General features: G+C 34.8%; 1 protein-coding gene across 4 annotated transcripts in view; it reads left to right on the top strand.

The window, feature by feature from the left end:
• Positions 1–12,940, top strand: part of LOC114526201 — an 86,788-nt gene extending 73,848 nt beyond the window's left edge. For 2 of the 4 annotated variants that reach the window (XM_028547717.1, XM_028547715.1), the window contains exons 13-16: positions 255–306; positions 400–428; positions 4,775–4,843; positions 12,385–12,940. In XM_028547717.1, coding sequence (XP_028403518.1) covers positions 255–306; positions 400–428; positions 4,775–4,843; positions 12,385–12,681 — 447 coding nt within the window. In that variant the 3' untranslated portion in view covers positions 12,682–12,940. Of the gene's footprint in view, positions 1–254; positions 307–399; positions 429–4,774; positions 4,844–5,519; positions 6,898–12,384 lie in introns of those variants that run through there. The other 2 variants (XM_028547718.1, XM_028547719.1) reach the window with 2 other exon arrangements.
• Positions 12,941–14,026: the final 1,086 nt, after the last annotated feature.

Genomic DNA, 14,026 nt, shown 5'->3' with positions numbered 1-14,026 from the left:
CGTTTGCATCTCTAAGCATAAAAAGAATAAAGCCTTTGCCTGAAAGCAATGACGGTACTGACGCTCACTAGAGCACCGACTAAAATTTGGATAGTCGTTAAAAATTTCAACTTTTGCCCGTTATTCTCCCTGCATTTTTACCTTTTAGGGTTGTGAATTAAGAAAAGATTTAACCCGAAAATTTAAGTTTATCCGCGCTGCAAATTCTTCATACAATAATTATATCTAGCTATATGTATGAAAATAATTTACAGATCACAGAAGGTGTGTCGCAACTTAATGGGCAATTGGCAATTGTGAAAGATCGTAAGTCAATAAAGATTTATGAATCACTCAGTTACTGCTTTTCCAACATGCGATTAACATTTATTCCTTCTTTTTTCAAATATATATGTATAGAGACGGTGAAGAATTCCAGAGATTTGGAGGTGACTATAAAAGCAGTTGAAATAATATTGCGTTAAAAAATTATGAAGTATAAATCATTGAGCATAACGCACACAAAAGAAACTTACTGAGCGCTGGCGAAATACTTCCGTTAATATTCATTCTGTTAACACTTTCCGTGCAAATTTACTCTTACGAGTTATGTTCAAAGGTACAAAACACCTCCTTCCAACATGCATGCAAGAAATAAATATAAGCCCCCATTTACACCAAAGTTAATTTATTGGCACGGCCAGGCATTATTTGTGCTCCGCAGGGACCGGTTGTTCAAAAGCCGGTTAACCCTGGGTTAAAGCAAATCTCTACAATATTTTTTTAATTGCTTGTTCAAAAGCCGGTTAGCTTGACCCTGGGTTCAAGCATGCGAATCTCTACATTACTTTTTTTAATCGCTTGTTGACAAAGTTGAATATCTTTTTCTATAAATATTTTCTGGACCGTCGACAAAGCCATATTTTGTAAAGGTTTGAAAACGAACAGTGGTTCAGAAGCACTTAAACCAAGACATTGGATTAAAATTTAACCCATGCATGCAACGTTAGCGCTAACACAGCTTTCAACAACCGCCCCAGGCTACCAAAACAGACACTGACTTTAACCAACCTCCTACGTGTTAGCCTGTTATCCAAATAGCTATAGGTCCTCGGGGCGAGGATGCTTCTGCCCATAAATATAAGCCCCCCATTTACACCACAGTAAATTTATTGGCACGGCCGCGCTATTATTGATGCTCAGACTACCAAAACAAAGACTAACTTTAACCAACCTTCTACGAGTTAGCCTTTTATCCAAATATTGAAAATTGATTATATCCCTATTGTATTAAAATTTGCAAAAGAATGAGAGTAGCTCCATATTATATCGCTATTGTATTAAAACTTGCAAAAGAATATGAGTAGCCCCATATTATATCGCTATTGTATTAAAACTTGCAAAAGAATGTGAGTAGCCCCATATTATATCGCTATTGTATTAAAACTTGCAAAAGAATGTGAGTAGCCCCATATTATATCGCTATTGTATTAAAACTTGCAAAAGAATGTGGGTAGCCCCATATTATATCGCTATATTGTATTAAAACTTGAAAAAGAATGTGAGTAGCCCCATTTTATATATCGCTATTGTATTAAAACTTGCAAAAGAATGTGAGTAGCCCCATATTATATCGCTATTAAAACTTGCAAAAGAATGTAGGTAGCCCCATACAGGGCCGTCCTCAGGATATTTTACAGGGGGGGTGTAAGGTAATCTAAACCGACTGATCCACGGACTTGTACCGATTACACTCTGGATGAAACTTTGTCAAGTTTATATTGGATCGGTCCATAGTGTCAACAGTATGTTTGTCTGCCGACTAAAATAGCAATTTTACCGACTAAACCTAAGAATAAACTTTCTGGGGGGGTGTGACCCCCCCCTACACCCCCCCGTAGCTCCGGGCCTGGCCCCATACCAATATGGAAAAAGTAGGAAATTTCATTTTATTATCGCTGCTCTTAAATGATTAGGGTAATAAAAAAATAATCAGCCAAATATTACATCACGACCAAACGTTTTGACACTCCGGTCTAGCGTCTTCACCAGAGGTGACCTGGTTTAAAAGTTTGACCTTATATACTCTCAACATGATGGCTTCTTCAAAAAAGAGGTAATTATTTTCTGCGTCATCCCTATTTAGGGCATTTGGCAGTGTTACTACATATGAATATTTTATAACCGAAGCTGCTTAAAGTCCATTTAGACTGTCCCTCCTGGTATAGACTTGGTAATAATTAAGATCATGTAGGGCTGTTTTTGTGCATCCGACCGAATCCATACTGATAAAAGTGCAAGATCTGGCCGTAAAAGGACTTGCATTAAGATTCTAGAATTCCAAACAACGCTTTCGTCCAACTCATTTGTGCTGTGCATGGTAATGATCAGATACTATTAAATAAAACGTTCAAAAACCCAACTGACAAAAAAGTACTCTAATTTTTCAAAAACTTTACTAATAGCAGGTAGCTAAATAGCGTGATAATTATTGTTACGATGTTTGGCGTTTAAACCATAAATCGTGGCAAAGAACGACACTAGATGCTATTCCGGCTTATGGGTGATGTATGATTTAAACAGTTCTGATCGAATTTTTGTACTATCCAGATCATTTTTATGACAATTACCCAACTGTTAGGCAATAGTTTATGACATGCACGTTCCGACGTTCCGTATATATATATATATATATATATATATATATATATATTATATATATTATATAATTATATATATATATATATATATATATATATATATATATATATATACAGTAGAAGGCAAAAGTTTGAGTCCAGTCGTTGTAGAATTCCAGTATTAAATCCTGGCAGCGTATTCGAGTTAAGGCATGCGTGCTAGTGTTTCGGTACTGTAAACTATATTAATCTCAACCGGTTTTGGTCCTAATGATCTAAATAATAACCAAATAAAGTTCTCGTTCCTTTACACTGCCCAAGATGGGTGGGGAAAAGGGCAAAGTGATGGTGCACAAGGACAAATAGTTGCATTAAGTATTGAAGGATTCTTTCCTCGTAAGATCGCAGAAAAATTGAGAATTTAAAAAGGTGGCATGCAACTAATCTTGGAGAGGTTCGAAGAAACTGAATCCTACTCAAGCAAACTTTTAGCTGCTTCGGTCATGTTCGGTTTGGCAATATTGAGAGAAATAAATGATATGATAGGATCATAATTAAAGAAAAGTATCATCCAATTCTTCAAGTACATGGAATTTCATCTGGTATACAAAGAGGATCGCGCGTCTAACTACATAACAATCACCCTAATCACATGTACATCTTCTATGTGCCAGAAATCTTTTAAAAAGAAACTCATTTTGTTGATCTCTTTCTCATGGCTTTCCACCTCAAAATCAGATCTAAATCCTATGGTGCACATGTGGAACAATTTTAACCGGAAAAGGGCGAGCCACAGACCCGCCAGCCAGGATGACTTGAGGCAAGTGGTCAACGAATGCTGGAAAGGTATTGAACGTGCGACTTTAAAAGCCTATGGAATCTATGCGAGCAAGATAAAGGTCATTTCAAAAGCAAAAAAGAGGGATACTAAGCATGGACATGTAATGCATGTTTGCACATTAACATACGTAAAATGGATATCATAACATCTCATAATTGTTGTGCAGCATGTATTTTTCTGTGTACTTATTTACTTTTTTCTAGTTCACTTATCGGTAAGGTTTTCTGTAGAATATTAATATATGCTGCTAAAACAATGAAATACAGTCACTGGACTCAAACTTTTGCCTCCTACTGTATATATATATATACACCCATTTGCAAAAACGTTGGCCGCAGATAGATAGATAGATAGATACCCGAAATCTAATTAGAATTGCATATGATTTGTAATATGATTGAAATCCCATGCAAATGTGATTATATGCATTTCTAATCAGACTTTGAGTATCTATCTATCTATCTATCTGCGGCCAACGTTTTTGCAAATGGGTGTATATATATATATATATATTTGTGCTTTTTTTTTTTTTTTTTTTTTTTTGCTCTTAATTGAGCCATATATATATATATATATATATATATATATATATATATATATAAAGAAGTGTCACAGTTGTGAACCCGCTAAATGTTGTTCGACATTCAGAAACACGACGTACTTTGAAAAATATAGAAGTTCAGCGCTATTATTAAAATAGAACCAGAATCTACATGTATTAAATATATTCTTACCCCAATTAAACCTAATTTTACTCGACCAGCATCAAAAGAACGGTTTATTCGAAGAATTTCCGTATCATGCGACCGAAATCAAATCGCGCATTTGAAATTTCGCCAGAGATTTCCACTAGTGCACCACGACTCTTGCGAGACGGAACTTTCATGTAAATAAATACGGTCACATGCGCTCTGCAACGAGCGTCGCATCCAGTTAAGTCCTGGGTGCAAATGAGCATTTAAGTTTCAAATGCTGGATTATTTCGCGCCAAAACACAATTGCGACGACGAAAAATATTAAAAAAACAAAAACAAAACAAAACCCAGCCGAATTTTCAACTTTGTCGCTGTCGTCGAATCAATTATAAAAACAATTATAATTGATTGCGAAAATTTAAAAATAAACAATTTAAGATGCGTCGCTTTTATTTCTTTGGGTTTTGATACTTTCGATAGTCATTAAATAATCGACGGCTATTGAGACCTAAAAATGTAAGCTGTTTACTTGTACTCGGAGTTGTTTGATTCCGACTCTAATTCACAAATAATAAGATAGCTCAATGTTCTTATACCTGCCCACTTTATTGCTTTCATAGATGTTTACTCCAAACTGGAAACAATGTACATGGAAAGTTGGTGATGATAGAGATTATGGACTTCTTCGTGTAAGATATTTTTAATTTGCTATATGCATATAAGATTATTTAGTTTACGCACATGGAAGAATCAGAGGAGGTTGGACAAGCAATTGGCAAGTTGTCACGTGAGCTCTCGACCAATGACATCGCTCTATTTTCTCATCGCGTCTCAGAAAAATTTTGGCTAAAATTTTTGCATTCGTCGCGAAACAAATAGAGAGAAATATATAAATATTTGAATTTTCGAGTAGTGTTCTTACAGAAGAAGTAAAGATCTAGTGGTTTCTAGAGGTAAATGTTATATTCTATCTTATATTGAGGCTTGAACTTGGACGACTCCCCGCGAATGGCCGACTTAGGAGTAAATCTGTTTACAATGTTTAAAATCAAATACCTAGAATTCCCATGACTCGATTTTCTTCATTCTTGGTAATTCGAATGACAATCATGTAAGCTTGAAATCTGCTGTAATGATTCCGGTGATCCCCAGGCATTTTCGGTCGCGAAAATGGTGTCAATACTTTTGAGAAAAATTGCCCCTCTATACCTTGTGCTATTTTCAATATTTTTTTAAGTATCAAATTGCTTTTATAATATTATTTCGGAGAGTTACAAGTTGTTTTAATGTTTTTTAAAACTTATATTACAATTTTTTGGTGTGTATTACTATGTATCATATATCATGTATCATTCTCGCATTTAGACGATCCATTTGCTTTGTACGAAGTGACAAATCAGTCAATACTGGAACCAGTTTATCAGCGGTTCAGTTAAAGTTATTACGCAAGCAAAAGATTGCCCAGCGAAATGAAGCCGAAAACAAGCATAAAACTTCCGAAAGCATTTTCCAAAAGAATGAGCAAGGCAGAAAAATGTTGTAATGTACTACAGAAGGAAACAGAAAATTTTTCTAAACGAATGAAAATTATTGAAGAACGGGCGGTTCTGTGGGATTCAAGTCAAGACCGGTTATCGAATCAGTCCAAGATGAGCTGCATGGTTAGCGAAATGTACATGGAACTACAAAAAAATATCGAAATAAGTTTGACGCAACCGAGTGTGAACGCACGGAGCTGGGAAATGAGTTGCATAAATTGAAACGTTCGTTAAAAGATGGAGTAAAAATAATGAACGCACAGTCAGCACCACGGTGTTAAGCGACGACATTTGAACCAACGCCGGTAGCCTGTGGCAAGAAAAAATCTACCATGGAATTTAACCGGGGCAGTGGTTATCAGATAGCGGAGAATTCGAGACCTGTTCAGCGACCAATTCCCTACAGTGGAGATTCTTTTATGAGAGTCATATTTGCCTCAAAAAACATTGTTCCTCGCAACAAGTTTAAAAGGATCAGCTTTGAATGTTCTCAGCAATCTACCATCTGATCGGCGAGATGCTGACGTACAGAATGTGCTAAGTAGAGACCAATTTATCGATGCCTTGCCGGACAAAGAGATGCGTTTGATCCGTCAAAAGTAAGTTGTTAGGAGTGTAGTGCTCTGGGTCATATTAGAAGGAACTGCCAAGTAATCGGATAACACTAAACTGTAACTTGCTACGAAAAAAACTCCGCGGTAAAGATTGAGAACGTGGAAGACATGACCAAGAACGTGACCTACGTAGTAAACAATATGATAGCCGTGAGAAAGAAAACGATGACTACGAGCCTGAACGAGACCGAGGAAGAGGGATTTAGATCACCGTGAATGTGAAAGAGATCATGATCAGGACACAGACGTTTTGAGCACAAACAAATTAAAGATGACAGACACGGTAAATGTCCAGGAATTTCAAGAGAATGATGTTGACATTGGAACGTTGCTGAGTTGGTTAAGAGCCCCAATTGTCCTAGTTGGTCAGTCGTAGCACCTTACAGTCAAGTGACGAAAATTCTGTGGGCACCGCAATGGGACATTTTATGTGTTCACAATGGTAGTCACTACTGATTGTGGGATCATCAACCCTCGGATTCTCGTTGTCAACTTATTGTACCAAAGAGCCAGGAAGAGAAGCCTTTACAAGAGCTGCATGGTAGTCAAACTGTTGGACATTTCGGTATAAACAAGACTCTGCTACGACTTAAACAGAAATTTTATTGGCCTTTAAGTGTTAAGATGATGTAAAGAAATGGATTGAACAATGTGATACTTGTTGTTCGAGAAAAATACCTCAAAAGAAGCAGAAAGCCCGATTACGAGGAAAAGAATCGCCATCGATATCATGGGACTGCTACCTATATTGTTAAGCGTGGTAATAAGTATCTGTTATAGTAACTATGGATTATTTTTCAAAATGGCCCTATGTTTATGCACCAAATTAAGAAGCAAAAACAGTGGCAAATGTATTGGTTCGAAAGTACTTTTGTAGATTCGGTATACCTCTAGAACTGCATTCAAATCAAGGAAACTGTGAATCAGAACTTATTAAAGAAATGTGTCAAAGTTTAGGTATACATAAAACAAGAACAACTGCATACCACCCCGAATCGGATGGAATGGTGGAACGATTCAATCGTACATTAGTAGTTTGATTGCTTCTCGAACACCTTTCAACACTTGGTCTTCATCCTTCCCTTTTATAAATTCCTGAATCGTGATGGTCTTCGGAATGCTGTTGAGTGCGATAAAGTTCACGTACTCTTCTATTATATACGTTGCTGTTTGAAGCTTGAACATGTTTCCACTGGGTGCCTAGAGAGATAGTCAGCAGGGTTCGATCGTTCTGGTTTATAAATAACTCAAAATAAGATTGAAGTCTCAGAGCCCAGCCCTCAACACGGGCAGATGCTTTTGCGTCTCTGTTTCCGTAGATTACCTCAAGAGGCTTGTGGTCAGTGACTAGTGTGAACTGTGAACCATATTATAGTCATAGTTCATAGTAAAAGCTTTTCATATTGAATCATATGAGCCTAGAACAATAATTATGTAATAAATAATTAAAACCACAGGTTTTCCCTGCACAATATCTAAAACATTTTTATTTGAATAAATTATTAATGTAAAAGCAAATGTTTCGTTGGCAATGAAAACTTTTTGGATCACAGGATTTAATACTAATACTTTTCTAAACGAGAACTAGGATATATTCCAAAATTCTATCCCAACACAAAGCTGTTTTCAAAGAGCGAAGCTTTTAATTGATTGCAACTGTTAGTTACTTACAGATTATTATTGTATGTTTTTAATCAGCCTCCAGTCATTAAAACCTTGGGTGAGAATGCCAACCGTTTATTTACAATCTGAGTTAATTTAGGTACAAAATACACTGAAATATTTTCATTTTCTATACAATTATACTTATAAGCAAAATTATGTTATATTTGGGTCAACAAGTGTAGTGCATTGTTCAGATGTAATATGATTCAATATATGAAAAGCTGCTACTCTGAACTATTACTATGTATTGGAAAATAAGTTATATACCACTTATTAACCGAATTTGAGGTCCGTACTAGAAAAATATCAGACCGAGGTCTTGACAGTACGGACCGAGCAATAGCGAGGTCCGTACATAAAAGACCGAGGTCTGATAATTTTCCAATACGGACCGAACATTTCGGTTAATAAGGGATTTATTATATGGCATACAGTATTTAGTTTATTTATTTATAATGCGCTGCAGCATTCTTGCCGGCTCTTTCGCCAGCCAGTCGCCAAGCAAGAATTAAAGTGGCTTCCAAAACTTTGTTTTTTTGCTCGTTAAATAAGAATGATACAATAATATAAACATAAATCAAAGATGAATAAATATAATAATTATTCACATGTACCAAATAATGCTCTTCTTCGTCCATTCTTCGTCGATATTTTTCGTGTCAAAAATAAAAGTGCAAGCTTGTTTTTGTTCAGAAATATGAGAGTTGGACCGTTACTACGGCAACGGTCTAATACTGGAGGATTCCAGACCGGCAAAGAACCAATCAGCGCACGCCATTTTAGTCACGACCGCGTGCCATATAATAAAGGTGTGTATTAAATGCAGCAAAATTGTTGCTAACATAGATTTATACTTTTATATTAAGTAGCTGTAAATACAATGTACGGAATATGAAAAAGATAAAGCTAAGATATTGTGTTTTAGTGAAGTTGTTCTTGCATATTTTTATATCATGCAGTAACAATAATTAATATATGAAAATTTGCAATTCAAATTTGGATACAAAAATTTTTCATTTCCAACCAACTTTACTATTACTTTTATTCAATTAACTATTACTCAATTTCAATAGCAATGTATAGATATTAAACGGTAGATAACAGATGAGACCAAATCAACCAACCTTGTGTTTGTTTGCATAATTGCTGCCGTGCACCAGCGTGGCAGCGCACTATTCTTGACGTACTTCGGCTCCCTGGACGTATATATAGTCGAAATCTCGTTTTGTGTCTGTCCTTCTTTCTATCACAGATTTCCGGGGGGGGTTTACGGAATGAGGGGGAGCGCTGCATTTTTAATATTTCACCCATATGCTGATAAAAATCGGAAGAAAAATTTTTAAATAGGCCTTTCCATACGGCTGACTTACATGAAAGTAATGAACATTTTTGTGTTCAATATACAGGTAAGCAATTGGGCTGTTTTTTCGAGCGAAAACAAACAGCGGTTTAAATAAGTCGCGAACAGCGCGTATATTATGGGATGTTGTTTTTAAATTATTCCAAATTGGTTGCATGCAACCACTCGTATAAACGAGTCAAATTCGCTGTCGCAGTCCGGGCGGCGAAGACAGTTTTTGCAGCGTAAATTGATGAACACACCAATGTTTGATTTAGGATTTGGTGGCCGCGACTTAAATTAGCCTTATTTTGCAAGAGCTCTACTAAAGGCTCGGTTTATTTAGGCCCTGATTTATTTATTATTTATTATTTATTATTTATTATTTATTATTTATTATTTATTATTTATTATTTATTATTTATTATTTATTATTTTATTTATTATTTATTATTTATTATTTATTATTATTATTTATTATTTATTATTTATTATTTATTATTTATTATTTATTATTTATTATTTATATTTTATTATTATTTTATTATTTATTATTTATTTATTTTATTATTTATTATTTATTATTTATTATTTATTATTTATTATTTATTATTTTATTTATTATTTATTATTTATTATTTATTATTTATTATTTATTATTTATTATTTATTATTTATTATTTATTATTTATTATTTATTATTTATTATTTATTATTTATTATTTATTATTTATTATTTATTATTTTTTATTATTTATTATTTATTATTTATTTAGGCCGCGGTTTAAATAAGTCACGAACAGCGCGTTTATATGGGATATTTTTTTAAAATTATTCCAAATTGGTCGCATGCAAACACTTATATAAACGACTCAAATTCGCTGTCGCAAGTCCCGGCGGCCAAGACAGTTTTTGCAGTGTAAACTGATGCTGACACCAATGTTTAATTTAGGATTTGGTAGCCGTGACTTAAATTAGCCGCGGCTTATTTTTGGAAGAGCTCTACTAAAGGCACACACACCGGACGCGAGGCGGCGACGCGACGCGAATTTTGAGTTTTCAGAAGCTTATAAATTCTAGGTATAAGTTCTCATGTAAATTAAATTCTGGAAGCAAAATTTAGAATCTATATGGACGCCCGAGCAGTCAAAATGTATTATGGTTATGTAATATACAAGAATATTAGGATAGATTAAAATTCATTTGCTTTTGAAAAATAAAAAGTGTTGAAAATTCGCACCGTGTTGCCAATTCGCGTGCTGTCTGCGTGGGTTTTAAAGGCTCGGTTTATTTAGGCCGCGATTTATTTTCGCTCGTACAAATGGCCCTAATGTATAGATTGATCAACAAGTTTGAATGTCTTAATTACTGGTTACTGCGACTAAAATAATGTAATTAGCAGTTCTAAAGAGTGACTTAATTGTAGTAGACCCAGGTGTCAATCTATTATCTTTCTCTGTGTACAATGATTGTGATATAGCCTGTACAAAATAAAATTGCTAGCAGTAATGAAAATGTTTAAGTTGTAGCTACATCAGGACAGAGGAATAAAATTATGGGCAGACATTAGATGTTTTTCACTATTTGTTTGAAGACGCTGCCACGCTGCTCCTTGGTTATATTGGAACTTATTTTAATTTCATAAAATGTTGCAAAAGTGCTTAGCATGTGTTGCTTTGATTTTCAATCAATGGTAACAATACTACAGGGTGTATAAAAAAAATTTGAATCCAACTTTGACAAGCTGCTGTGTATAAAATACTAAAGTAAACGATATAATTTTTACATGGCAACAAAGATTAGCTCATTTACTTTACGATTATACCGTTCTTACATCGACACGACCAAAACTGGCCGAGTTATCGTCTTTTAAAAATTGTTGCTCAAAATCAAATTTTTCCGTTGATGGGAATTCGAAATGAGACCTCCAGATAAAAGAAAATGCAAATTTAATTAATGGAGGCATTGTGTTATTCAAACTTCTATCGTTGAACATTGAATAAGCAGAATTTTTGCGATGAATTTGCGGTTTAGTTTTCAGTAATAATTAGATTTTAAAGCCCTTTGAGACTAATTTTCAATAAAACAAACGTCCAGATCCCATCGGCGGAAAATGGTGATTTTTATGAACTTTTTTTGTCGAACCAGTACTTCTTCATTTTTCAACTTAATTACAAGTACAACGAGTCATTTGAAAGAGAAATAAATGTACTTAACAATAGCGTAAAAATCAACCAAATTTGTCAAACATATTTTGCATTATTACACGCTAAATTTCGATTCGAATTTTTTTTATACACCCTGTATAGCTACTTTTGTCTACTAGTACTGTTACTTTGTTTAACATGAGAAATGTAGAGGCGGAGCCAGTGGTATAAAGAACAGTTATGTATAAGTATAGTTAGGGAAGAAATTAGCTAAAAAGAATTGTGAAATTTGGAGTTCACTACAATTTAAAAGTTAAGAGTTTTAAACAATTTACCACTCAGGTTTGGTCCAATGGAGACAACCAAAATGTGGACATAATCAAAACTAAACATTTACGTCAGCTCTATATGAGCTTTATATTAGTTATAAACTTCCGTACGTATAATACAAAAGTATACAAAAATGGACAACGTTCTCATTCCTGGTTTTAAAGATTGCGGCATTTCTCATTCCTGGTTTTAAAGATTCCGGCTTTTCTTATTCCTTGTTTTAAAGATTCCGGCTTTTCTCATTCCTTGTTTTAAAGATTCCGGCTTTTCTCATTCCTTGTTTTAAAGATTCCGGCTTTTCTTATTCCTTGTTTTAAAGATTCCGGCTTTTCTCATTCCTTGTTTTAAAGATTCCGGCTTTTCTCATTCCTTGTTTTAAAGATTCCGGCTTTTCTCATTCCTTGTTTTAAAGATTCCGGCTTTTCGAATTCCTTGTTTTGAAGATTCCGGCTTTTTCTATTCCTTGTTTTATCGTTCTGCGTTCTGTTTCCCGTCCCCCTCCTCGATTTCCCGTTATATTACAATATTTTTTCCGCAAAAATAAAATGACATTCACATAACTGTGGCTCTTATTACTTCAGATCTTATATATTTCAGACGTGTACATTTGTCGTGTTTTCTACGAGGGAAATCTTCGCATTTACGGTTGTAATAATTGTTGCAAGCGATGGTATTTCACGTTTGGGGGCGCTGAATGTGATGTTGCTATTGAAGGTGTTTATTTTATATGGAAAAGGGCGAACTATGAAAGCCTTCACCGCCATCGACATATTGAAGGTTATTGTGGCAGTATTCGCAAAGGCATTGTCCGTGTTGGGTTCAATGTTGGCAATTGCAATGGATTTGGAAACTTTGACGCGTATTCCGGCTGGAATTCTATCTCGCGTATTGTGATTGAAGAAGTCCCGCCTTCACAGTAGTTGAAATGGGAAATCTCGTAAATCACTGATGTCGTTCTTCAAATATGATTATAATATGATTTAGTTGAGTTATTGCTTGTAGTTTTCGCATGGAGGACAATGAAGGAATGCAATAATAAAAATTTGAAAAGGTAATTTTGAATACCACTGCAGATTGCTTACGTGAGTGAGCCCTTTCCTGCCGAATAATAGTATTCATGCATTCATCATTATTTTGATCTTAATTTTTAGTTTTAGGGTATGTTATAAATCATTTAGCATCAAAATGTGGTATAACAACAGCCTAAATAGAAAAAAAACTTCTCGACGTTTCGAACTCTCCTGACGAAGGCCCTCAGATCGAAACGTTGAGAAGTGTTTTGTCTATTTAGGCAGTTGTTATAATACATTTGATGCTAAATTGTTTGAAGACGCTGCCACGCTGCTCCTTGGTTATAATAAAAATTATTATATCATAATTATTACGATTACAATACAATGCTTGGTATTATACTAGAAATACATGCATGCAGCAGTCCCTCAGACTAAAATTATAATCATTGACCTAAAGTTAGGTTTAATTTTTCGAATATTTTTTCTATGATTGCTGCCGATCCTAAAAGTTTTGTATAGTGACATTTGTTTTACGGAAATTGAGATTACCCTTTCAAAAGCCCTTTTTAAAATGAAACGATGGTATGGTAGCCTTTATAGACGGTTGGATATTTGTATGGAAACATGGGTTTAAATATTGTCTAAAGCCGGTTTTCCACTAGCGATATTTTTCGCGCGAAGCGACTTTATTTCTTTGTATTTGAACAATTTGTTCCAGATGGTTGCATGCAGTTGAGAGCTCTGAAACAAAAGTAAAATGTGGTTTCGCGCGAAAAATATCGCTAGTGGAAATGCATGCTGCACGTTGCTGGTATTAAATTATACCGAAGTCAAAGGAAATGCACGATAACTCGATGCATGAAGAAATTTCGTGCGCTATTGAGCGACTGCAAGTTATCGGCAGATATTTCAGCAACTCCTCCTTGTGCGGGACTTGAAATCACACTTTTTTCACACTGAGCCAAAATATTAGTGTACTGTACTGCGCAGTTTAAAGGAAAATGATGGTCGTGTTGGCTGACACAAATCAATTCACGATTCAATTCCCAAGGATTTAGCATCGGTCGGATCCTCTTTTCTAAACTTAAAAACTCACTTATAATTAAAATTCTATTATCATCTCTCACTGAGAAAATATTTACCAAAATGCACTAAGGCATAACTGTTATAGACACAAGTTAGACTGCATGAAACATGCACCACAGCCACAAACACGTATAGTCGCA

The sequence above is a fragment of the Dendronephthya gigantea genome, unplaced genomic scaffold (genome assembly GCF_004324835.1).
Source record: "Dendronephthya gigantea isolate DGI-Jeju-01 unplaced genomic scaffold, DenGig_1.0 000037F, whole genome shotgun sequence".
NCBI lineage: Eukaryota > Metazoa > Cnidaria > Anthozoa > Malacalcyonacea > Nephtheidae > Dendronephthya > Dendronephthya gigantea.
The sequence above is the reverse complement of the archived record's forward strand: the minus strand, read 5'-3'. Positions and strand labels throughout refer to the sequence as shown.